This window comes from Poeciliopsis prolifica, unplaced genomic scaffold, assembly GCF_027474105.1.
Source record: "Poeciliopsis prolifica strain line A6 unplaced genomic scaffold, Auburn_PproV2 SCAFFOLD008, whole genome shotgun sequence".
NCBI lineage: Eukaryota > Metazoa > Chordata > Actinopteri > Cyprinodontiformes > Poeciliidae > Poeciliopsis > Poeciliopsis prolifica.
This window is the reverse complement of record NW_026562383.1, coordinates 15126927-15154438: the sequence shown is the minus strand read 5'-3', so window position 1 is coordinate 15154438 and position 27512 is coordinate 15126927. Positions and strand designations below refer to the sequence as shown.

At 36.8% G+C, this 27512-nt stretch overlaps 1 protein-coding gene across 2 annotated transcripts; it reads right to left on the bottom strand.

The window, feature by feature from the left end:
- Nucleotides 1–213: 213 nt before the first annotated feature.
- wnt9a (wingless-type MMTV integration site family, member 9A) lies at nucleotides 214–27389 on the bottom strand. 2 transcript variants are annotated; one of them, XM_055033692.1, is made up of 4 exons: nucleotides 27248–27389; nucleotides 8991–9250; nucleotides 7002–7264; nucleotides 214–4325 (listed from the first exon to the last, which is right to left on the bottom strand). In XM_055033692.1, exons 1-4 carry the CDS (start codon nucleotides 27337–27339, stop codon nucleotides 3825–3827), a joined length of 1116 nt encoding a protein of 371 aa, XP_054889667.1. In that variant the 5' UTR covers nucleotides 27340–27389; the 3' UTR covers nucleotides 214–3824. The 2 variants fall into 2 exon arrangements, with proteins under 2 accessions (XP_054889667.1, XP_054889666.1); XM_055033691.1 differs by lacking the exon at nucleotides 27248–27389 and adding an exon at nucleotides 24270–24352.
- Nucleotides 27390–27512: the final 123 nt, after the last annotated feature.

The following is a 27512-nucleotide window of genomic DNA, read 5'->3' as shown; positions in this document are numbered from 1 at the left end:
AAGAGTCAGTTTTTCAGGTGAAGACTAAGTTGTTTACCTACATCTCAAGAAAAATGCAAATTTCTTAAGGAAAATCTTCAGGAATATCAATACTTTTATAAGTAAATGTATTTAAGCAATAGGACACTAGCTGAGAAGAGAGTACATGCTTTGGATTAACCACTGAATTATTTCACATGCTACCAAAGACATCAAATGATGAAAGTACAAAAGTAAAAATTTTAAAAATTCATTTATTATTTCAGATTTTTTTTTCGCCTTTGTTATACAAAGATGTTAAATAACTTAAATACATTCTTACCAGTCATTTGCGATCTGTTTATGCCTACAAGCTATACACATGAGGTAGAGGGAAAATAATTTAGAGTTCCCATAAGACAAGAATAGGTGAACATGGACAAAACTCAGTTGGTGTAATAGTTTCACAAAAATAAAATACACAGTTGATGTGTGTTAAGTATCTGGAAAGCACAGCATAAATCCTATCAAAACGAAAACAAAGTAGGATATAAATCAATTCATATAGACGGGGATATTTTTTTAACACTGTACGAGACTATATGGTTGGACAGCTACAATAAAAATTAAAAAGATGCTTAACAAAAAAGGCAATTATGTCACATCTAAATCAATAAAAAAAAATCTGGATGACTGTGATCATCTTCAATAACTACAGGTGCATTGAATTTTATTTATTTATTTATTTTTTTAGGATTTATTAGTGCTTGGATATTAATTTTGACTTTACATGATACAAGATTTAAAAATATATTGCTTTGTGAAACCTCAACCCCAAAAAGGCACAAACACCCATGAGAGAAATAAAAGCATTATAACATCCAGGATATAAAATCAATTTAAACTTTTTATATATTTATATATTTACACTAAACACATGCTCATAATATTTTCAAAAATAATTTATCTCTTAATCTTTTCTACAAAATAAAATTTTATACATGATCCACTGAATACTAAACAGTGCAGAGCTTTGTTTTTGAGAACATAGATGACAGTGAAATCGAAATATGCATTATGCTCCTCTTTTTCCTTGACAGCTTGTAGGCCGATGTACAAACCAAGAACAAACCAAAGAATGCGTTCTGTGTGAATTTAGTATATCTGTCATATCCGTTGCAAATCCATTTAATTTAATAGCAGAGAGCCGCACAACGGTTGGGCCAAAAAAATGTGGAAAAAAAAACATAAAACACCACCAGAAGCTGTGGGGAGCAGGCATTTATCCTAAGAGTCTCAGCATAGCTATTATGGTCACCATGTAGCGTGCAAAGTTCTGTGTATGTGTTTTGACCAGTCTTTATTTGGAGTACCATCTCCTATCAAAATGTTTGGAATTTAGCACCTCGGAACAAATAAGCCAAGTGATGTTTGCATCCTAAAGCATGAGTTTAATGCCAAAGTGAGACTAATGAATTAAATCTACTCTGATTGGTTAATTATCATACTAAGATTTTCTCAATTTTGCAAGTTTGAAACAGTGATAATGCTGAACCAAATAATTTGCTTTGTGGGGATCCCCAAAAGGTTTGATTCAATTTTTGTGAGAGCTAAACATGTGCCTCAGGTTTGTCTCTATTCCACAGGAGAAGAAACCATTGCTATTTACATTAACAGAAAAAAATTAAATAGAAAAGATCTGCACTTTATTGTATCTATAAATACAGATGTAAAATACTTTAAAGGGAATTGGGCTTCAGTGCGCGAATGTTGCTATAATACAGAAATGGGTCCCTCACTCAGTAGTTAATTCTCACCAGAATAATGTGAAGTGTTGTTTGCACTGTTTTCCTAAATATGTAAAACACCAAAAATTATTTTCTATTCTAGTAAAGGAGCATTCTTTTGTTGAAGTAGCATATTCTGACTAAAAATGCTAATAAATAAGTAACATTCTGACAGTAACTGCTGCTCTTTCATTTTGTTTTAATATGAGATTATGCTACTGCAAAACAAGAGGAATGCATTTAATATCTTTTATTTGAAACTTTACTACATGTGCTGGTGATATTCAAGGGAGTTGCACATCGATAGTTTTGAGGAATTGTACTTATTCACTTTTTGTCGAGTTTCACCCTTGTCTCGCTAGCGTTAAGCAGCTGGTTAGCATAGCTTATCCTAGCACTCTGTCAGCCTATAAAAACCAGGTGTAAATCTTTCAGACAGACATCACAGATGTAATTCTCCTACTTCAGGCTTGAGAAAGCAAGAAAGTAGAATTCTTAAAATGCTGAATTTTTGCTAGGAAGTGTCACTGTAATTTGTATTGTAGAGTCCTATTAAGACCCAATGTGTTGACTGAGTCACATAGTAAGGAAAAAAAGGTGGACTAACTTGTGTATAAATAAATCTTCACTGGCTTCCCACAGACAGCAGTGGTGAAAGTCCAGCTTTATGTGTAGGCATCAGTTTGTGGAACATCACATAAACATCGGCCTTATCAAAAGTATATTTATGCCAGCTACAAAGCATAAACATACATATTCACTAGGGCAAATCTGCACACTGTCAGGTTAGATTTCAGTCTCAATTGCCCCATACTGTTTAAACTTCTACTGCACACACTGTAATATGGCTCAATCAAATTGTGGCAGCTGAAGAGAAGAGGCAAATATGGAAATGGTAGGGAGTTACATTCCTACAGTTCTCCACAGTTTTCTTTACAACAAAGTATAAAAAGAAAAACCAATAAAAAAAATATGAAGCTGCACAGAGCTCCATAAAGTCTGATCAGAGTCACATGCCACATGTCTGCTGTTTAAATGATAACCTGCTGCAACAACGCAGGCTTGAACCACTGGTATCTCCAATTTGAAATTGTCTGTATATTTTTCAGATTATTTTATCCTCATAGATATAGTGGTTTAAGTTACTCCCTGAACACTGGTTCGCTCAAGGCTAGGAATAGCCTAAACTGATTGGTTTAGTTGTTTTCTGTTAATTCATTTACAAACAATTTCATATTACATTACTGAAAATAAAGAAAAGAAAATCCTCCTGGTAAAGGAGTAGTCCCAAAGGATCTATAAATTATCCACAAGACATCAAATACAAGTGTGTTGCTTTCCAAAGGCACTTGCCAAAATGGATTAAAACAAAGAGAAAAACAGCACAAACAACAAAATGTTTGTGTTTTTAGTGGTTTGATTTTACATAGTTACATAAGTGGCTTGTATAATATCACTAAATCATAACTGGTTTTATTTACATATATATGCAAATACACAATGTGTGTGAGTGAAAATATGTGCGTGTAAAGTTAATGTTACACCCAGTCTTTTTTTGTCAAGAGTCTGAGAATATGATTTTAACTGGAATAAAAAATATTGTCACTCAAACTGTTGCGTGAGAGCAAAGACACACAAGATGAACACACATATATTTAACACTCTCGCACACTCTGCTGTTCTTTGAGCAAAGAAATCAGTTTGTGAAGCCATCTGTGTATTCATTCTACAACTGGATTATTAATTTTCTTGGAAAATGTTGTCTATGGATATCTGAAACAGGCAACAAAAAAATTACTTTTTTTCCTCAAGGCAATGCTGTGATTAAAAAGCTTGAGATGGTAACCCAGTTGTCTGAATATTCTGCAGGACCCCTGAAGCCCACATTAGTCCATCAAAGTGCTTTTTGCTTTTTTTGGTTTGCTTCTCAACTTTCTGCAGAACGTTGTTCCGACAATAGCAGCACAACCTCAGATGAGAACAAACCAACCAGTCTTCTTCATCACAAAGACCTGAATCACAAAGAACAACCATCTTTGACTTGCTCCACTGATTCTGAGGCAACCGGTAGCTGATGCTTTACCCCTTGCAGGTGTAGACTTCTTCTCTCTGCGTGCACTGCTTGCATTCAACGTAGCAGCACCATCGCACCTGACACTGGCAGGGCCCGGTCACCTCCCTACTTTGTGTATTGTGGCCTCGCCCACAACAGATAGCATCACAGTTCTGGTCTTTGTAGCACTTGCGTGCTGCGGTGCCTGCTGAGTATTTGCTGGGTTTACAGAAGCTGGGCGAGTCCTCGATGTGGAGCAGATCCATCGTGCGAGGGATTTGATCGCTCAGACCAGGCAAGGAGTGCTGCTGCTGCTGCTGCTGCTGCTGGTTTCGGCCTGTTGAGATGTCTCCCTCTCCAGTGGCCTCATTGGTGGAGCTGCCGACCTTGACAGAAGTCTCATAGCGCAGCTTCAGTCGGTTGCCGATCTCATGAAAGGGCAGGAGCTGCCTCCAGCAGGTCTGGACAGTGCAGGAGCCAGAGACACCGTGGCATTTACAAGTAGTCTCTACTCCAGCCTTGATTACCTGAAGCAGAAACAAAAGATCCTTGTTAACGTCTATAAAGCATTAAAGGCATAAAAGCTATGTAATTTAACAACCCTTTGTTTAATAAGCAAAACTTGGAGGAGTTTAATTATGTTCTCAATTATTTCAAAAGGGTGAACCAGAGTTGCTTCAGACTGGATAACTATTATATTCATTGCTTGTTTTCATAAAATGGCCAATTAGAGGCTTTGCTTATAGCTTGTAACACAAAGGAGAGCATTATAATACTGCATCAAGACTTTAATAACGATAATTAGTGTGTGGGAAACCTGATAATGATGAAAATCTTGGACACAAGTTTTAATTGAACAATTTTACAGGCGTTATCATAGGTCAGGGTAAATTATTGCAAACAAAATCCCACAAACAGAATTCATTGCTAAAGTCTTACATATTTGAATGGTAAAACACTTGCAATTTGATGTGTTTTATAAATCGTGTTTTATAAATCTTGGTTAAAACCATGTACCATGTCTATGTGGAGATCTCCAAATCATGTCTGCTCTTGTCCATTCTTGAGTCTTTATCAGTGCATTCTGGTAAAATTCATGCGTGCCATAGTTACTGTGTTAATATTACCAGTGGAATTTATTACTTTAATAAAAAAAGAAAATTTAAATTGACATTTGTGTCAAATAAAAGACTTTTTTTCAATAGAAAGATGGATTGGCTCAAGTGGAATGTAATCCTTCAAGAAAGTCTTGTTTAAAAGTTTCCATGGAGTTTTTTCAGAGTCTTGTCATGTTACAATCACACATTTTCATTCATGTTATTGGTGTTTTACATTGTAGACTAACAACCACTACATTGTTAAAATTGTCTTTCGTATCCATTTGGTCCCCTTGCATTAATACTTAAAATCAAGATTTTTTTATTTTTTTTTTATTTTTTTCAAACTCAGTCAGATTGGATGGAAATCATCTGATAAATTTTATGTTGGATTTAGCTCTGGACTTTGGCACATTCTAAAACATGAAAATTATTTTATCAAAATTATTGCACTGAAATAGTTCTGAGTGCACGTTTAGTCATTGTCCCGACTGACAATGACCCCCTGACAATGGTAATTTGCAACCTCAAACAGCTCTTTTCATGAAACTCACAGGATCTAACTAATTTATATTTACCATTGTTTCTTAAAGTACAAAACTTTTATAAAATAGTTAAATTAATTAACACATTCCTGAAGTTGCTTTCAATTCACCAGTGCACTAACAGGCTATTTTTTTTTTTTTTTTATAATTAAAAAAAATCTAATTTCATAATTTTCTTTCACAAGTTTTCTGTGTCCTCAAATTCCTGTGGCAAGTTGCATGGTGCCAAATATGTCAAGTGAAGAGCCAATGGTTGTCTTGTGAACTGATTCTCCCACCTGAGCTGCAGAGCTTTATAATATAACATGTGGAAAAATTCGAAGGGTTTGAGTTCTTTGGCAGCTTAACGCTTTTAGTACCACAGCAAATGATTTTATCTTCTCTTAACTTAGCAGTCAGCCAAAGTTCATAACAATTTTAAAAGCAAGAGGAAAATAAGGTCAAAACTCTGTGTCTTAAGTATGGTTTAGAGAGGTTTTTTTTCTTTTCTTTCTTTTCTCCGGCTGTGAAAGAGATCAGGGAACAGGAAGTGCATATTCATCACACCAGCAGGTCAAGAAAATTTGACTGGTCAGCTTTTAAAATGTTTGGTGCAGAGGTTAGCACATTCCAGTTTTCTCCTCAGTGTGGGAATATATTTGGAGCAAATGCGGTAGGATTTATACCTCCTAATGTAAAAAATACAGTTCCACTCATTCAAAAAATAATCACAAAAACTGGGCAAAAGTAAGATCCTATCAAGGATTTGTGTTTGCTAACATTTCCCAACCACACTCCTACAATAACTGATTTTGAAAATGAGTGAAAACAACATGTCCCATACTCCAACTTTGCTTTGACAAAAGTCCTTCTTTATTTTTTACACTGATGTTAAATAGGCTTCCAAGATTAAAGCCCTGTATTTGCTTACCACAAACAATTGGTTGGCAGTGCTAGAGCACAAATGAGGGTTGCTCCCAATCTAATCTGAGTGAAGAAAACAAATATTTACACAAGCAGTAACTTTAATCAGTCCAAATTATTTCATTAGCCATGTTTTAAGCTAAACTTTTCTGAAAGTTTACCCTCCAAAAGTTTCCTTCTCTCCGCAGTTTTTTCAATTGCCCTTAGTAATTCAGGTTCTTAGATAAATTTGAATTCCTAAATAGAAAAGCAAAGTGTTTTATTGCACTTGGGGCTTACATTGCTGCCATATCTATTCAATATTATTTATATCTACAAATAACCTCTGCTCTTGTCCATTCTCGAGTCTTTATCAGTGCATTCTGGCTAGATTCATGCGTGCTGTAGTTACTAACTGTGTTAATATTACCAGTGAAAATTATTACTTTAATAAAAAAGAAAATTTAAATTGACATTTGTGGCAAATAAAACACTATAAAATTCCTCAGTAATAAATTTGCTTTCTTTTAAAGCTACTCCCCAAAAGGGATTTTAATGGGTCTCAGATGTTCATAAATAAGATTAGAGGACCTTCCAAAAACTGATGATGCGAAGGGAAAGATACCATAATCTTTTTTACCTTGAAGAAAAGAGAAAAAAATAAGAGAACCTACTTTACCTTCATCCCCACATTTGTGTTGTGCGTGTCCACTCGTGCACGCAAGTCCTTGTTGGAGCGTTTGCCCAGAAATTCCTTGACAAATTTATTGGCATATTTCAGGTTGTCTCCACAGCCTCCCCACTGCCAGGCCTTGCGGTTCTCCAGGTCTGGGGCTTCGTCACACGTGCAGCGCTCCATACGTCCTGCACTGCACGCTTTGGCTAAGGCATGTGTTAGGCCCGCTGAGGAGATGGCATACAAGAAGGCTGTCTCTTTGAATCCTGGGGAAGCATTTTTAAAATAGAAATTATAGAATCTAGTTTCATATATTAATAGTCAGAAATAAAGACATAGTATTAATGTTTAGAAAGTTTGTAAATTTCTTCATGTTTGTATTTAGAATTCAAGAAGGGTGCAATCTTTGGGTTGGTGTAATCATGATCTAGTAACTTTCAAATTCAGAGTACAGACTTCTCAAATGGTAAGATAGGTGTATGAAGTAATAGTCAATTAATTTCCAATTCATTTTAAACCATTTTGCAATCAGTCTCTTTTTTCCCCTTTAATACAGTAGTACTAAGACACTAGTATTAAAGGAATAGCCATGAAATGTCCCCAAATGAGTGTTCGGATCTTAACATCTGTCATCCCAATGCTATGTAGTTGATGCAATACAAAATTCTGATAATAACAATGCAATCTAGACCACAGTTGGCACTATGTAGATAATGTCCAGATTGACTGTCAAACCTTTATCTTCAATCATTTGCAACAACAGGATCTTATCTGCTGCTTAAACTTCTACTTCTGATGAAGCACTCTACTCACACATACAAGCCATCAGCAAACACCCTTTGTATTTTATGCAACCAAAATGGCGACATTTTCACAATAACATTTGTAAAGTACTAATGTGAGCAATTAAATTGTGATACCAACAAACAAACTAGCCGTGAATAAAACCTGGTTCAGATTTGAGTTGCTGGGTTAACAAGAATGAAATAAAATAAGCTTTTTTGAGAAAACTTTGCTTTCATAAGTTTATTTCAGATTGTTTTCACAAATCAAAACTTGTTTAATCATCCCTGATTTGACTCATCAATTGAAGTTTTCACAATCAAAACTGTTAAACTGTGTCAAAGAATCTCTATTCGGTATAGAGTTACCCAGTTCCAGTTTAATCAGTCTGACAGATATAGATTGGCAGCTATTGGTTAGCCACTTATGGTAAGTAACGGGTGTCAGCCAGACGAGAAATCTATTTAAGCCAACTCTGTCAACAGAGCAACTCAAGAGTTAGTTACAGTTTTACTTCAAAGTGAGAGTCTCAAACATCGACACTATAAGGTGTCATGTTAAATAATTTACCTTCAGATCCAGGGCTCGTAATAATTCATACTTATTTCATCAGATGAAGCCACATACTGACAGCAACTAAATTACATTTAAAAAAAGACCTTGTGGCTGCAGATCTCTTCACTCACGTAACACAGAAGAGTATTTTATCACGCCATGCTCTCATTTTTATAGAAAGACCAGTCAAGAAACGTCAGAGGATTTCATTTGTAGACGTTGAATGCATTTTTTTTCTTTACTTCTTTTGCAATTAGAACTGCAAAATTTCAGTGTCCTATTTTAATGGGAACTGGCCATAACTGGAGTATCAGTCAGATATGGCATGAAAATTTGTGCAAGTGCCATTGCACATTACGCCGTTTAGTACAAGTGTGATCAATAATGAAGACCCACACTGATAATAGATTCTGGTTCTGACAAAGAGAAGTCAGTGAAACCTTACTCTAAATTGCAGAATCAGGACATTGACCAGTTTTCAGACAATCAAGTTGATACAGGGATCTACCTGTCCATGTAATTACATCTTTAAGTAACTCCTACGTTGCAATGGGGTTTAATTTTACACACCTGTTATGTGCTCTCTCCTTGACTGTAAGTAGGAATTTGTATGTATATATAATAAGAAAATAGTATGCTATAATTTGCTCTTACCTCTTTTTAATATGTTGGCGCGATGCCGCCCCTCTAATGTGCAATTCCACCTCTCAAAGCGAAACTGATGCTGGCATTCTAAGGCACTCATAATTATGGCCTCCCTCAAGGTATCCGCCACGCCCGGGTCTCGTCTGCACATCCTGCGCTGCTTCTTTTCCAGTTTGAGACGGTCACAAAGCTTGTAGTGGGCCCTACCTGTGCTCTCTTCTGGTAGAGAATTCAGTGGCAGAACAGACAATGGTTCATTACCAGTCAACCTGTAGTAAAAACACAATGTTGAGGGAAAAGTGAGGGAATGCAGCAGCCACCTCAGGTAAAGTTGAAAAGCCATACTGCAGAAATAGAACAGGAAGCAAGCTGGGAAACGTAATGCTCAAAGCTTAGTTAATGTTCAGGTAAAGTCAACTAGAACAAAGTTAATGTTCAGGGAAAGTCTCCATTTCTTAGAGGCTTAAATAAATTTTGATACAGGATTGTCTGTGTAGGACAGCAGAGGAGGAAATGTTCTGTTTTTTCAATGAAGTTCCAGAAATTGGTCTCATTTGAAGTAACTGAAAAACAAAAATACATTCAGCTAATTATCTTAGAAATTAGAGATTTTTGAGAGATTTGATGTTAATGATTCAGTGATACATCAATGGAGTCTTAGCATTTTAAAATCGACATTCCTCTGGCCCAGAATGTCTTGAATAAGTTTACCTTTACATACATCTATGAGTTTTATTGAAAATCTACATTATCAACCAAGTGAAATGACATTAAGTAGTTTTGCAGTGGTCTTCTTACAAATTTGAGTGTGTATGCATTTCTATTTAGCTTTCTTTAACCCTCCCACAGTCCTAAGACAATGGGAGGTTTTTACCTTGTGCATGGTCCCCGCTTTTATTAGGTTTTTAGGATCTGACGGTCTGACGGGACACCCACTTCCAGTTTTTAATGCTGTGCTTTTTCTAAGGGTCGCGCTAAGATGGTGGGAGGGATAATCTGATGCACAAAGAACAATTCAGTGCCACCCATTCCTTAAGATATCCACAGGGAGAACTCATATGAGTTTAATCTTAATTTGAAACCATTTGGTTTCAGGATCATAATTGAATTTAATTGTTTTTCTGGAAAGCTAGTCAGAATGTATGGGCAGATGAATGGAGGTAAATACAGGGCAATCCTGGAATGGGATAGGGTTAGGAAACTGTTTAAAGGGGTCGGTGACTTGAGACAAACAGAAGTTTACTTTTCAGCAGGACAGTAACCCACACATAAAACTTGAGCAACAATTAAATTATTTAGATTACAGTATATTAATTGTATTTTTGAATGGCCCACTCAGAGTCCTGGCCTAAATGGTAATTAGAAGGAACTTACATAGAATTTTTTCCAGTTATTTTGAAAGGACAACAGCACTTTGCACAAGAGCCACGTTCACCCATTCACACTCACAAATCATAGGCAACTTGGGATCAATGCCTTGCCAAAGATTAGAGGAGAACAATAGAATTGAACCTGCATCCTCCTGATTGGAAGACATCTACATTGATGTTGTAATTACTCACTGATTTTGACAAATGTTAAAAAAAATAGCTATTAAATTCAGTCTGCAAAGTTGGTAAAGACATACCCCAAAATGGCATTACAAAATTCAAAAATACAATGGAAAAAGACATATTACACCTTTTGGATTTTTATATACAAACATGTTTATAAAATCTTGTAAGAATTTTGTTCCACTAAGTGAAAATTCTGACATTTTTGATGTTGTATGATATACAATTTGTGACTCTGAAATGACAAACTGACAAAAACATTTAAAAGTGGGTGAGTCATTTTGCAAAGCATTGTCTAACAGGCAAATATATAAAATATCAAACCTTAGAATGAGAAAATGTGGTAAACTTGTATGTCTTTTGTCAGTTTATATAAAGGGAGCCATCTGCACATTTTAATCCACTGCCACACAGCTGGCAAGACCTATAACCGGTCATCTCAGACTGTGATAGTAAAAGCAGAGTTTTGCTTTTGTAAACACATATGGGGTACATGACCGTTAGCCTGTGACCAGTTTGGTCACATCGCCTTTCAGATCTGGCATAGTAGTTGCTCATTATGTGTCTTTTCTGGCCTCCTTCATAGTCAAAGCTGAAACTGAAGAATACACAGACTTAAAGAAAGCCACAGCAGCACAGCTGCAGAGGTGTGTCTTTCTGCAGCTTTATCTTCACCCTGTTCAGTTGATTATTGGTACAGATATAAAATATCATGATTTTTATTATGGTTTAAAAGAAAAAGTAAATAAGAGTCTGAAATTACCAACTTTAAAAGCAGATGTCTTATTACTGAAGTGAGCAAAGGGAGAAAAAGTAAATACTTCAGCAATCCAAAGGATTTTTAGTGCATTTACTTTTATTTGAAACTATGGCAATATGGATGGAGGATACGTTGACCTAAAATAATTGTTATGGCCCTGTTCGAATATATAAGCATTTAACATCTTACCTCCAGCAGATGACTCTCTTGATAATTTAATTTAGAATAAATCCATACAAGTTAGTCTTGGACCGAACTGCTAGTACAAGATTAAATTGCACATGTATAATATAAAATAGATACCATCTATTTTCTTGACCCCAACCTCAGAGATGTCATAACTTTTAATGTGAAATCATTTCATAGACTATTAAACCATCATGCTGTTTATATTAAATGGTTGTCAAGAGATTTATGTCCACAGAAGATACTGAGAATCTGGGTTGATAAGTTTGTCTGGTGAGTTCAATTAAAGGAAATCTACTTAAGAAGGATGTTCCACATTATTAAGCAGGCCACAAGTTTCAAAAAATATGGGAAGGAGAAAGGATCTCTCTGCTGATGAAAATCATCAGATAGTGTAATGCCATATGGCAAGGTATGAAAACATTAGATATTTAAGGAAAACTGAAGCGTCATTGTACTGAGAAGAGATTTGTGGCTAATTCAGAATTGGGTTTGTACTGATAAAGGCATAATGAGAAAGGTTTCTGTTAGACAAATTGCGATTTAGAGAGCAGATGTCAAAATGCTCTTAAAAAGCAGCAAACAGTTATCTGAAGCTGCTGGTGCCTCTGAAACCTCAAGGTGGAGGATCCTCCAAAGGCTTGTGGTGGATGAACCTACTATCGGCCACCCCGAACCAGAGCTCACAAGCAGAAACAGTCGCAGTGGTCCCAGTCGTACATGAAGATCAGTAAAATTTAATTTATTGTACTGAACAAATAGTTAATAGTTCATAACTTGAAAATTATACTGACCATCAGTTGCATTGACCATTTAGAAAAATCTGAGGAAATATAATTTACATAATAATTTGGAACACGGTGTAGTAATAGTGTTTGAACAGAACCTCACTTGAAACAAACTTAACTATCCTTTAGAACTTTATAGGGATCTGTAAACTGGCTAAAAGATTTTAAAAAAATAACCTTCGAGATTCTTCATCCTTGCAAAATAAAAAGTTTCCTTGTTTTCACATTTTAAAGCAAACAATCTTAATTTCTCCTACCAATCCTAAAAGTTCTACGCACAAAAATTATTCATCAACACAGAGGAGTCATCACACCAAATGGGAATACTGCCACAAACTGTATTAAAATAAAACAAGTCTTTCTAAGGTGTCACACTCTTGCCAAGTATCCACGCCAGGCGAGGTAGCAATCCAGACCCAGGGCTGGTAAATGGAGATCTGTATTGCTTCCTCTTTAAGCACTGTATTGCTTGTCAGAGAGAAATCTGTCACTGCTCACATTCAGTGCAGCGTGTGACATAAGGTCACAGGAGTTCCTCAACAAGAGATTTGTTTTATTAAGTCCAATAACTGACTGAACGGGCTGAAATGTTTCCCCCTTTAGTCCTTAGTTGGAGTTTAATGGGTCACAGATGCTTCAGTTTGGGATTTGTTTTAATGGTGCTCAGCATGTCCATCAGTTAGAGCAGCCAAGTTTGGGATGAGTCAGAAAGTCTTGCTTAAACATGACATGAAATTCTTTATTTATTTAAGTGCATCTAATCTAACCACAATTAATTTTACCTTTTCAAAAGATGATCACTTTGTAGAAAAAATGTAAAATGCCATAATATTGCCCAAAATTGTAAACAAAAATCACATAAAAACAGAAAAGCAAAAACTATCTCCATTCAGCTCAGATTAACTGGTTAATTAGTCAGGCTCTCTATGTTGGTCTGATAAACACCTTTGCCACAATAAGAGTGTAGGTGGCAGTGCAAAGTAATGGGTAGAGAAGAATAACTAGTTGTCTCCAGCTTTGCAGATCTTGGTTACGACAGCACTCTCTGACATCTCATTAAATGCAATGGAGATTTTTTTGCAACTTTGAAACTTTTCCCTTTCCAAAGCTTGATGTACTGAGATACTGTAAACTAGTCAACACCAACATAGATTTTTTTGAGGTGATTCAAAGCATGCAAACTATTTATATGTTTGCATGCTTAAGTTTAAGTAAGACTCAGGTCTTACTTAAACTTGACATTAGTAAGTAAAATGTCATGTCAAAAGATAAAAAGCTTTCTTTCTTAACAGTAACTTATGATTTGTTAAAAGGATAAATTAACATGAAAAGATACAGAAGAACACAAAAGAATGTCCAAGTACATAAAATTACAATATTAGTAAGTGAGACATCACAGATTAAATAATACATAAAACAAACACGTAAAAAAATGCAAATCAATACAACAAAAGCAATTAAATATATATGAAATTATAAATTTTTTTGCTATATACTAGTAAAAAAAAATAAAAAAATCTATTATTAGGCAGTAGTCTTGATGAACTACAATATTATTACCTAACCAAAGCAATTTTTTTCTCGAAAATAGCATCTATTGTAACATGTTTTGTTTTTGTGTCATGCATTGTAACAAAAACAAAAAAAACTGACCCTCAGAGGATTAAACTTCACAAACTTGTGACATTCATTCTTTTTCGAAGCAAAAAGGTGAACTTATCAAAGCTCAAGGAAGTTTATATATGGTATGATTTTACTACTGTCTATTATCTCTTTTTGATAAAAACATACTTTAGGCAAAATTAGCATGAGGGCAAAGGGTCCTGGAAGAGGGAACAGTTGTTAAAATCTCTAGAGAAGAAAGTACTGGCCAGCTTCCTCACTTGTGCAATGTTTCCGCTTTGTGATTGCAGTCGAATAATATCATAAGCACACAATGCTGCAGTTCCCTCAAATGTTTAGACACAAACCAAACTAAAACACAAAGCTTTACTATACTGACACAAAGCATTAAAAGTAAAGCTTGCATCTTGAGTGAAAATGGAAAACTGCTGAAAATTAAAGATAATATTTTCTCTAGGAGCAGAACCGCAACTCCTGCTGTCAGACAAAAAGGTCAGACATTCCAACAAGATGATGTACGAAAAGAGTATCAATCTGTTGTTTTCAGTGAGGAAGGAACTCATTCAACTCACTTTGGGAACAACAGAATTGCAAAAATATTTAGTCGCTGATTCCCAAATATCTAATCAGATTTCAGAGAAAAGGGAATCCTTGGTGACTTTGCATCTTTTTAATGAACCAGAGATTAAGTCATTAAGTCTCACATATGAGGGATTGAAAAAAAAGGTAAAAACAATCAATGGTTGCTTGAAAACTAATCAGTTATTCAGATAATTTGGTTCAAAAGATGAATCATGAGAGAGAGAGAGAAATTACTTTCAAAACTATGACCTGAAACAACATGGTTCTTCCTGTCGGTTTTATCAACTGAGCTCTAACGTGAATATTTCCTAAAGTTCAACTGCTGCCTGTATGACAGTTAACCCAGATCCAAGATTCAATAGATCATTGCTTAAACCAATTGCACAAACATAATTAAAAAAGTAGCGTAGCCATCTCCCATTTCTCAATCAAGGGAAATGGTCAACATATTCCATGTTCTGCATGCAATTTGCATGTCATTTCTCTGCATGTATTGGCTCTTTTTGGGACCTCCTGCTTACCCCCACATCCAAAAAATCACTCAGTGCTTCAGTGTTTAGCTGTGTCTCTTTTCAGGATGTAGCCATTGGCAAAGCCATATCTGCCATTGAACACATGTACTTTTTTTGTTCTTTATTAGAAAGTACTTCTTGTCCTCTCAAGCCTCAGCTCTTCATGTCTGATGGTCAGATATACGCAGCCTGGTTCAAATGGACTTTTGTTCCTTTTACAAATCCTTCGACTGTCATCACATGCCTGTTAAGGACGAGACTAGCTTTTTCCAAATAGTATTAAATAATCAACTGAATTTGTGCTGCATAAAAATTATAATTGTTCTGGACTGTACAGAACCGAATATGTCACCCAGCACAGGATGGCAATTGATATTAATTGAATTTGATATTATATCAAATGAATTAGATGGACCCTTTTCACATCCTCCTCACTTTCAGTAGCCAAGCTATAATAGCACGCAACTTCTGGGCAAACAGAAGTTGTGTTCTGCCCATGAAAGACACTTCACTGTATGATACATTAATATTAGATTGAGTCCAAACAAAATTGACCTGACACATTCATTTCTGAAGCGAAATATATCGACATGTATCAACTTTAGAAAAACCACCAAATATAAAAGTCATAATATATGACATTATGAAACATAGCTAATTATAGAACAAAGTTGGTTGCATTAGAAGTTCAACAAAGAAAAACTACTTTTAGAGGATGAACACATTGAATTAAAGAATGTGTTTTCATCTCATGCACCATTTTCTGAAGGTGTTTTTTGTTTGAGGTGTTGGCACAGCAACAGTGGCTACCCATGGAACATAACACCAACATATAAAACGCATTATAATCCAATGTGAAGTTCTCACTGATGTTTGCTCAGCTTTGCTTTTTCCACTCACACACATGCTTCTCTATACACTTCTCACAGACATTGCTGACATACTCTCACGGTGCACCTCCTCCACTGTCTTTTCACTTAGTAACACAGGAGTTTGTTTAGTCCCTTCTCTCTACCTGTCAGCGCCTCCCATTGCCCGTGACATATTTACTTTATATACGTTTTCCATTGCAGCCAGTTCGAAAAACAGCTCATTTCACATAGCGAAGCCTCAAAGTCAGTCCCTCGAGGAAATTATTGACCAGCTCTCTGAATTTCACCATCAACACTCCCTCTTATGGCTTCACACTACGGTCCTGCAAGTGACCCTCAGCTGGTACTGCTGAAAATTATTCATTATTCATGTAAATAGAACAGAAAGTATATTAAACATTGTTGAAAAAAAAACAAAAATAAAACACAAATATAGTGCAGTTTTTGGTGTGTGCATGAAATCCAAAAGTTTGGAGCAATGCAAGTTGAAACTTCATGTCTTAAAACGGTTCTGTGTCATCTATACAGAGGACCGCTGATAAATTCAAATCAGATTATTTGTAAAACAAGATAATTGTTAAGATATTTCAAGGATGTGTTTTTTGGGGATTGGGGAGGTTTGCAGCTTGCATCCAGTGTCCATTTATGCAGCAGTAATGCTGCCTTCATTTTTTTTTTTCTGGAGTGTGCTTGTATCTATGTGCACATGCATGTGGGCTCCAATGACCTTAAGTCAACACCTATACGAGTCTGTAGTGGCTGAACGTGTCCAGACAGAAAAAGCACAAAAGCCACAATTTCTCCATCAGTCTATACTTGCAGGTTGTGTGGTCTTATGTCTCCAACATCATAACCAACCCCCTCCCGCTCCTTACGCTTTCCCCCCTACTTTCCAAACTTCCTCTATTCCCACTGGTCAATATCTCTAAACGAATGTCAATCACTTGGCCCAGCTGTTTGCTTAAAACAAAGTGTCCTCCAGACAAAACCCCTGCTGTACAAGAACATAACCCACAGAAGACAGTGACAGACACGGACATGTGTCCTGGAATAGCTTAACTGTCATGAAGACAAACTACCCAGCTCACTTGAGGCTAATCTGTGTGTAATAAATACAAGAGATATTAATCATTAAATTATATACTGAGGTCTATAGAAAGTTTATCTTGTTAGGACAGATATATTTTTTCCTTGCTTTAACTTTTTCTTCCTGCCGTCTCAGCCATTAAAGTGCCCCACTTTTTTTTTTTTTTTTTGTGGCAAAGTTACATACTTTTCCTCAGAACTCTTGGATGAACTTCAGACCACCCGGTCCAACTCCCATCTGGTATATCACAGCCCAGGCCATGCCAAAGGTAGGAGCAATGTGAGCGTGTGTGGCGTTTTCCCACTAGCCCACTCTATTCTCTGGCTGACAAAGTGCTCCATAGCTTAGACCTAAATAATTGGAGAAACTATGAATCAGTGTCAAATGACTCTCTGGGTCAGGCAGTCTCAAGACTATTGTCCACCTCCATAAAGTTTATGTATGAATAAATCCTACACTAGCCACTTCTCTCCACAGTGATATTGATCATTTTTCCTAATTGTTAAAAAAATAGGAAAAATATACATAAGGCTGGAATTAGATTAGTTCTGGCTGACTTTACAAGATATTGTGATGAGACCTAAGAAGCAGGGGGTCGCACACTACTGTGATATAATAAAAAAGACTTTCAAAGCCTGGTAATGCTGGTATTAGAATTATGAATTTGCCATTGGTTGAGTAATGACTCCTGTGGAAATTTCATGAAATACTTAAGAGCCCCGATTTTCCAGTGTTAAGGGGAAGTTGATTATCTTCTATGACTTAACAGGATATGACCTAAAGTTATGTCATTTCGTCCTTTTCTGGTCATTTACACAGAGACAAATAAAGTGTGTGGAAAACACCCACACACTGACTGATGGGGTTTGGTACATGAACAGGTCTTCTAAAAATATTTTTAATTTGAAAATGAGATGAGTAATATTCATGAAGTGCTTTGTGGTGGCCCAATAGTTGGGTTTGGGAATGGGAGTGGGACTATGGAGCATGATAAGAGGTTTAACTGCTATGTGAGAACTCAATGCGGCTAAGGTCAGCAGCTCAGTTGCAGTCACTGTGTGACTGGCACAGATTGGGTGTGCAGCAGTGTCCGCATGACTCCCCTGATCTAGCCCACAGCATGGCACAGAGCAGCCCTGTACCAGCGCACCAACACCCCAAACACCTTCAGGCACACAAACTTGGCTCCGACATGAGCACAGATTGCAGGTGTTTGGTAAGAACAACACTAAGACTGGAAATATCATTCTTGCTTCATTATTTTTAAAACTGAACAAAATATTACAATTACTGAAATAAAATAAGATCCTGACTTTTGGATTTGACTGCAGTGTCCTTGCAGTGCAGTCTTTCTATTGTAGTTTATAGTTTTGATCACTGGATTTTAACTGAACATCTAACATATAACTTTGTTATTTCTAAACAAGCAGTTGGATGGTTTGTAAATGCCCCCCTAGGTAGTATAGTTAGAGTTGAGGACATATTACTAGATGATAAGGAAGTTCTACAAGGTTTAATTTTCAGGTTGATCTTAAAAAAGATCAAGCACAGCTTTTTATTTCAGTGATTTAATACTCCTTGCCTTCTGCTTCAAAAGCTTTGGGGGCTCTCCAATACAGTACAAGAACAGCTCTGTCTCCTACCACTTGTTTTAAATGCAGACGAAATATATTTCTATATATATGTTGTTTTTTTCTTTACAAATTCAAAGAGCATTATTGGCTGTGTCTAAGAGAATATAAGAAATGGTCAACAGTCAGTGTCTACTTCTAATTATTTTTTATTCTTAATTAATAAATACTTGTCTCTAAATACAGTCTATTCATCAGCTCAAGTATTTATTATGAATTGACAGTCTAACCGGACAGCCGCCATGCTGCCTCTGTTCGACAGCGAAATTTTCCAAGCTCCTCCTGCGCATTATGGCAAGACCATATGAGGGTTAAAAGAACTTTAGTTAGGTGCTTGTTGTTTTTATTTCCCTGGAACTTGTCTTCTGTAAACAATTGTCAATTTTAGTTCTGTTCTGTTTCTTCTGTAAATACATTTCTATAACTAATTTCAAACAATTCAGTCACAAACACCAACCCCTGTTTGGGTTACCCTTAATTTTCAGGGCAGTTTTCTTTGAAATTTCCATTTAACTTTCTCCAATTTTACTTGTACTAGCTCCACATTTTAGACACACTGACACTGTTAAGTCAGCTTGTTGAAGGGATTTTTCATATCCACTTCAACAGAAGGATATATATATGTAATCCTTTCCATTGTTTCAACTCACAGTTTCTTTGTTAGGGACATATTCTCTGTTTTGCCTAAAAATTTGGTTTAATAACAAAGACAGGTTACTAGATTTGTTCTTACTTTTTTCTTATCTTGATGTGAAAATTAGGTCAATTATGTAATTTAATGCATCATGTTTAATAGAACATTGGGCATGTTTAACAGCTGAACGGTGTGTGTTCAGCTGTTAAATAAAAATGTTTTGTGTCATTTTAACAATCAATTGACTAAGAGAAGAATTTGCATGCTCTTAAATATGCAATCCTTACTAACCAATAAATAAACTATGTTTAGATTCTGTGGAAGATAATGAACCATGAAACTTTCATCCTTAAATTTTCTTTTGATAAGAGGATGGTGAAAAGGAGCCACCCGCTACAATAGAAACACCATAAGCCATGTTTAATATGAGAATGAATAATTTGTGCTTATTTTTCAGCCATAGAACAAAGGGCTCTTGCCAGTAAATAAAAATTAAATGAAGAGCCAAGTCAAGTATTCAGCTGAGAAAAATCCATGGAACTGTTATTCAGATCATCTGTCATACCACTTTAACCTCTGTTGAAGTGGTATGACAGCATGGTTCATGCTTGCAGTACAAAATCTAATGTAATTTGTACTGAAATATAACAAAACTTCATATTTCATCAGTTGTGGAAATAACTGATGAGAAATGTGAATCCAATCCAAACTTCTTTTTACTTTATGGTATACATTTTTTAATATTTTGGTTTTGCAGGTCAACATTTTTAATGGTGCTCATGAAGCCCAATAAGGGGTTCCACAAAGTTCAATTCTTGGTTCTCTATTGTTTTCTTTATGCATAAACAAACTGAAAGAGCAGTTCATACTCAAAATACCACTTTTGTGCTAATGACAAAGCAAATTATTATTTCTTAAAGAAATAATCCTGACAAGAAAATATATGCTATTTCAGTTTTGTTAATAAATTAACCTAAATCCAGCAAGTCAGTAGGGGTTTCTGCAAGATTTAGTTCTTGGTCCAATCCCGTTTTATAGATAAATTCTTTAAAAGCATTTTTTTTAATCTGTGGCAGAGCATTCCATACTCATTAATTTTCCATAGTCATTTAGCAAGTTTGTACAGTAGTTCCATTGGGTTGAGTTCTTGGTCCAGTTTTCCTGTTTACATAAATAAACTGGGAGAGAGCAATCTAAAATTATCTTTTTTGGTCAATCCTCAATGCATGTGTATTCAATTACCACAGACTGTAAATTTAAAGACTGAGAAAAACCTCACCTGTGCTTAGATGATGGAAAACACCGGACATACTGGCCACTCTAACGAGCATCATTTAATCAATGTCTTACCACTAAGTGTGTCTTGAATCTATTAGGTTTCCAGCTGCCAAGGTGATTTGATTTTTGTTTTACGACCAGTAGGTTTCCTTCACTTCTCTTTTAAACTATCAACTAATACAGCAGGCTTTTGTTGCCAGACTGGAACAGCCATCTTTTTATAATCAGATATGCATTATAGCTGCGGTCTCTTCTGCATTCCGATGGGACTGGAGCTGTAGGATGTGAGCATGCCAAACACAATTTAAAACCCTGGTTAAACCATGTAGTCTTCAAAAATATCCTGTACATCCATGTTATTTTACACTGAAAGTCTCTTAGCAAATCACAACAAAGAACACTGAGGCCTTTGTAATAAAGATGTAGCAACTTTTTGTCATTTACTTTGTTTTATTAGATGTACGAGCCAACTTGTGGCCATATTTCTTCTCAAATCCATCTGGGAAAATGTTCGTGACTGAGGATCCTCCTGTATACTAAGACTTATCATGGGTGTAGCAGAATTTTCCATGTGGATGTACAATAGGATTCAAAAGAAATTATGGCTTGGCCCAAATCTGAATCTTTTAAAACAGAAGTAAAAAGGGGAGCTTTGTTTTCTTTGCAAGAAAACATATGATCATTTATCCAAGATTGGAGGTTTGCAATGGGTGTAAAGAGAATCCTATTGACTTGGCTCTCTCTAAAGTGATACCCTTAGAGGTGTGGCTGTAGCCACAGGATATCCTATGAAGTTGGGAAATCCCTCTATCAATGGTACTCCATGCCCTTGCTGCACAGCAGGGCTAATCAGTGTTTAAGGCTTGGTAAAGCCTTAAACACAACCTGGGCTCATACCAGTTCTGCTTCTAATAAGAGTTAATCACATAAACTCCTGCAGGGTTGGTGATTAGAGCAAGAAGCTTTGAAATTAATTTTAAGATTTCTGACCCATGCCAAAGAGGTTTCTTTAAAAATATGCACCACTTCATCCACAGCAGGATCCAGTAGAAGATCCAAAGATGAGAAACGGTACTGACTGAAGTATGCACAGTGCTTTTCAGAGTATGTCCATGAAAAGGTTTGACAATTTTGACAAATTGTACATGTATTTTATTTAAATTGCACTTGTCAGACTAACTCAAAGTTGTGCATAACTGAAGTGGTTGAAAAAGAATGAGTTTCAAAATAATGTTAATTCAATATTTGCTTGTGTCGCCAAACTGGACTGAATGGCTTCGATCACTTCCTACATCGTCGTTGCTAAGACTATAGACAGACCACAGTTCTAATTCAACTCATAAAAATCAACGTCATTGATTATTATGAATGTTTCTTCTCTGATTTGTCTGGTCTAAATTCTGCCAGAGAAGTGCTGTGAAGAAATATTTGAATTGAGCAGAATTGTGCTGGAAGGCAATGGCTGGGCTAACTTGTCTGTGATTTAATTTCAGAATAAATCCAGAGAAGGCTTCAAATGTTTGCTAGAGGATAGCTTAAAACAAAGTTACGCAATAAAATCCTAAACTGTGGGCCTTGTTTAAGTCATTCAAAATAGAAATAACAAAATACAAATGCAAACCTACCAAGAAATTGCACTCCAGCTAAAGTGACAGGATGAGAAATGAGATCATCAACAGGAAAATCAACCAAAATTTCCATTGTAACTCTGGAGGAGCTGCCAACACCCACAGCAATATGCCAATACAACTACTACCCATCTTGCACTGTAGAAATCTAGTCTTTATGGAAACGTTCCAGGAAGTAAGTTATTGTCAAACGAGCTATGGTCAGGGAATAAAAATTAAACTGTGAAAAACTAAAATTGCACATAACCCTGAATGCATCGATTTTACTTTCACACATGGTGGTGACAGCATCATGCCATGGTGATATCTTTATTAACCAGAGACTGGGAAGTTGATCAGTATTGATAGGTAGATTTATTGACAGAAATATTGATTTAAATACAAGGCAGAACTGTTGGAGGTTGCCAAAAAAAAAAAACACTTGATACTGTAAACCATAGGTTCAGGTTCAACCAGAAAGGCTCTAGACTTACACCCAGCGCTACATTGAAAGATTGAGAATTGAGAATTTGTGGCAAGGCCTGAAAATTGCTGTTTCTTGACACTTCCCATGCAATCTGACAGAGAATGACCAAATATGTTAGTCTCAATGCAAGATTTTTGCTTTAATTATGATTAAAATGTAGAAGGTTCAACGGACATAAGTGATTTTGAAAATTTACTTACGCACAACAATGCAGCTGCAGTAGCAAACTGATAACAGATATGGCAGCAGTTTAACATCAACTACTACACTAGCATCTTTCCGGATGGCGGGGTGTCTAATTGGTAGATTCCAGATGCATGACTGTGGGTAGGCTTCCTGTATATGTCGCACACGACAAACTAAATTAAACAGAAAAAAAGGGGAAAAAAATTCTTGACTCAGTCTGAGGACCCACATTCAGCAGAGTTAACAAGACCACAGAATTACATGCCTTATACAAACACTCAGATTTAAGCCAACAGAGGCACCTCAGGGATCAGACATGGGTCTAAAATTTAAGAAAATAACTCATCAACATCATGTAATTTTCAGCTTGAGGAGTTTCTTTAACTTTTCCCATTCAATCTGTAATGATAAGTGAGCAGCAGATAGGCACCTGCCACAACAAGCTGAGGGAACATACACAAAAAAAGGGCTTGCATTCTTGTGGCAAAGAATGACAATTTATGTGGGTGCTCAACTACGCCAGGAATCCCACCCCACCCTCGGGTGAGTGCACTATGGGCAGGAGAGATTGTGTTTATGTTACACTTACGCTCCACCGCACTCTGGAAATTGGGTATGCAACATTGACTATTTTCAGTAAATCAGTACCCAGGACGCCCTAGGAAGACTCACACTCATGGAATATTTATTTGAACAGGTTTGTGTTTGCGTGCATCCTCCCAAGTTAAGGCCGCAACATCGCTGGTGTCAGGTTTCTGAGAGCCTTGCCACGAGGCAGTCACACTTTGAATCTGAGTCACCTGTTCAGGCAGTTTCGGTATGCTTGGCAGTACTCAATCGTATTCTCCTCTGACTGGGCTGTGTAATAATAAATCTGAAATATGATAACCCCACATGCCCCCACATCACAGAGAACAGAGCTAGAAACAAGTGCTAATTGAATGAGTCAACATGCATTGTCATTATGACCATCAGGGCTGGTGCATATGCCACTTTGGCACATCAGCTTTAAAACATATCACCTGCCAACTTAACGACAATGGCAACAGTAAGGAAGTCAGGAACAGAAAGCAGAGTTGCATTTGTTTCTTCTATGTGATACAGATGCAAACTGAATCTAAACACCAAATCAGAGAGGAAAAACAACCGATGTACATCACAAACATGCTTTCCCTTAGGAGTTTCTCCCATCAGAGACTTTATTGTAGTTCACAACAACTTGAAAATCATTATAAACACTACGAGTGGCAATATTTAAATTTTTATGTTTAAATTTGGATTTAGAGGAATTATGCAAAAAAAAGAAAATCAAACATTTAGCAAGTAGGTTTCCTGTTCTGCAAAATTATTTTATGGAAAGACAAAACCATACTTGAGCTGGTGAAAATTTCTCACATTTGAGTCTTACAACCCCTTAGGGGGTAATTTTTTGTGGTGTCTTGCAGATTCACCACAGTTCACAGAACACCTAATACCTCTGGATCCTGCACATCCATACCTACCATAAATTTGACTGTGCTGGAAATGCCTCAGGTGTCATCACTCTGCAGTCTGTAACCATTTGTCTCTGTATCTGGAGAGCACTAACGACACCCGTGAGGAATTTTTGCTAAGAGAAACAAAACAAAACAGGCAGGTAGCTCTTGGTTCGTTACAGTGCAAAATCTTTTCAGATTAGTTGCAGGTGAAACACGACAATTGGCCAAGTGGACCTCATTTTAATGGCCTTATCAGATCCACGGTTAGTCTGAGGAATAAGTGAACTCAGCAACTGCACAAGTTCCCAAAACCTGCCACGTCACCTTCAAAAGAGCCTCTAATTTTTACTCATAATTATATGTTTGGTTAATCAGAATAAGAATAATTTTACATTTTACTGGACAATTTGTGTAGAGTTTGAAATGAACCGATTAATTCTTCTGAGTGTACACTGAAATTACTGTCAGTTAAATTGGAAAAGATAGACAAATGTTGCACAACTTTTTATAGTTGTGACTAGAGAGGTAAATATCTGGTTTTATTTTAGAACATACCATTTCAGTCTAAGACATGGGTCTTTAACCCAAGTCCTCATGGGCCGGAGTCCTGCAATATTTTTCTGGTCCGACACACTTGAATCAAAAGGCTGATTTACCTGCTTACTACACAGACAAGTTCTCCACAGTGCTGCTAATCTCCTCATTATTTCACTCAGGTGTGTTGAAGTGGAGGCCCATCTAAAGTTGCAGGACACTGGCCCTCAATGACTGGAGCTGAAGACCTCTGGTCTAAAGTTTTGGACTGTTCACTCTCAAATCGCTGTCATCATGACTAAACATAAGAAGAAAAAAGTCTTGCTTCCTTGAAAATATGCTCTGTCCTCACTTAAAACTATACTTCTACACTGAGTTTGAACACCTCTTGCACCATTAATCTCTTTTTTGTTTGGATTCTTCTCCTCTAACTTAAACTTCTTTGATCGTGATGCAAACCTGCTTGCACCGATTTGTCCTCTCTGATAGTGGTTTCTTTTTGCTCGTGTCAATCAGATGGGTATGAAAGTGTGCAACCATGACATCATTGCCTTCCTTAGCAATGAGTTCATGGTAGTCAGAGTTTATTCCAAATTATGGCAAAATGTCTGAATTTAACTTTACACTGAAATAAGGACTTCTGATTGTACAGTTAAACATAGTGCAAACCAAAGGAGAAAAAAAAAAAAAAAACTTCTCCTTGTAGAGGGCTCTATAGACCTCACCTGAAATATGACTGACAACAAATGACAAGTGGAGGGGTGTCTGGTCAGGTTTTAGTTTGGAAAAAAAATAGATGGAGGTATGTTCCTGGCTCTACAGTAGAATAATGCTGTAAATCACCAAGCTGTTTTGGATCATTAGCGCGATTCAGATTGCATTTCTAAGCCACCTGGGATCAATGCTTCTAAGTCATTAGTAATAGTAAAAAAGAAAAAGAAAAAAAAAGACACTGCTCTAGTTCAAGTGCAGGACACGTTTGTACTGAAGTATATTTAAGAAATCTGATGTTGGTTAAGTAACAACTCATGAACTTGTGTTAAATATTCACTGCTCTAAGAAATTGGGGACAAACAGTATAAAAGGGATATTAGAGGTGCTGAAGTGGTGCGTGGGTGTCGTATTTTGTACCATTTTAATTTTTGGTCATTTTACACCACTATTTTCAGCTTCAAAGGGAGCTGTCTGCTGTGGGATATTTCATACCAACCATGAATGAAGATGTACCCATCAGGGGGACATTCTGTACCTGCAAACAATCAACAAATGTAATTTCTCATAGTCTACTGTATGAACAATTATATTGATAAATCAAAATAAATAGTGTCCACCAACTTTTGGTTGGTTCGGGGGTCTTTAAGAGCCTTAAATGTTTCATGATTTATAAAAATACTTAATTTACAATGAAAAAAAAAACTGCCCTATGATAATGAAATGATTGCATGTTTTGACATGCAAAATGAAAGTATAGAAAGGGCAGTTTGTAGCTATCTTGATGGGCATATCTCAAAGTGCCCCCCAAGTCGTTTTCTGCCCAGGGCTCTATAAAATATTGGGTCAGCTCTGTCTGAAAGTAAACATTAAGATAATGAAACTGTAAACAGGAGCATTAATTGCATTGAAGTAAACTCAAACCCAAGCCATCCCTTTACCCCTCAAAATTAAACATTATTGTAGGTATCACATGAGTCATGAAGGGTTCAGAATTGCAAATGAATACCCCAACACGTGTTCCAAATGTTTAAATTTGACCGGGGCAGAAGAGAGAGAGAAAAAAAGCAGGGGGTCGAGGGGGATCTCGCCATAGCCTCCGCGATGTTTATGCTGGATGGGGGGAAATTTCTGTGCAAGCTGAGCAGACGATTCGGCCACCGGTTCAGTTCAGTCAGATTGCTTTATTGTTACCAGCTGTTGGCTCTGAGGCGCACACAACTCACCTTTCGCTCCGCGCGGCTGCGTCTCGGAGTCGACTCAGGATGTGATTTTTTTTTTTTACAAACGCTTTAGCAAAACAATCAGCTGACGCTCAAAGAGTGACTTTGCGGTGGGTGCTGGCTCAATTGTCGGGGCAGAGAATGGGGGTGAACTATAGCCTCAGCCAACATTACTCCGAGGTTGCGTGTCGACCTTTAATAGACGCTGCTGTGCTGATAGTTGCCCCCTGCTCCCAGAAACTGCAGACAACCTGCTGCAGACACCAGCTGCGAGGCCTCAAAGTGACACTTCTCTGGCCCTTCATGCTCTTAGAATCTCAACAAATCACTGTCATGTAGCCTACCCAGTGTAATTTCTAAACTGAGCAAAACGTTATCAAAAAGTAATATATAATATATATAGAAATAAATACCTGCTTTGTCATTCAAGAAGCAAAGAAATCAATGAAGGCAGCATCGCAGCCCTCCACTTACTTGCGTGTGCGTGTGTGTGTGTGGGGGGGTGTGTGGGTGTGTGTGTGCATCAGCTCTTACCCGAAGTAAGCTGTGGTTGGTCCAGGCAAGCTGAGAAGATGCACTATAACTGTGAACGATAACCATCCCAGGAGTAGGTGTCCATCCAGCATTTTGCTGCGGCTCCAGGGCAGATCATTTCGTTTCTCCTGAGTAGCTGTGTAAAATCCCTTGTTGTAAGCTCAACACTTCTTATACAGAGAGGCACTGCGCTCCTCCCATGAACAGAGAGAGAGAGAGGGGGGGAGAGGAGAGAGAGGCATGGCAATACTGCACTGATTCACAA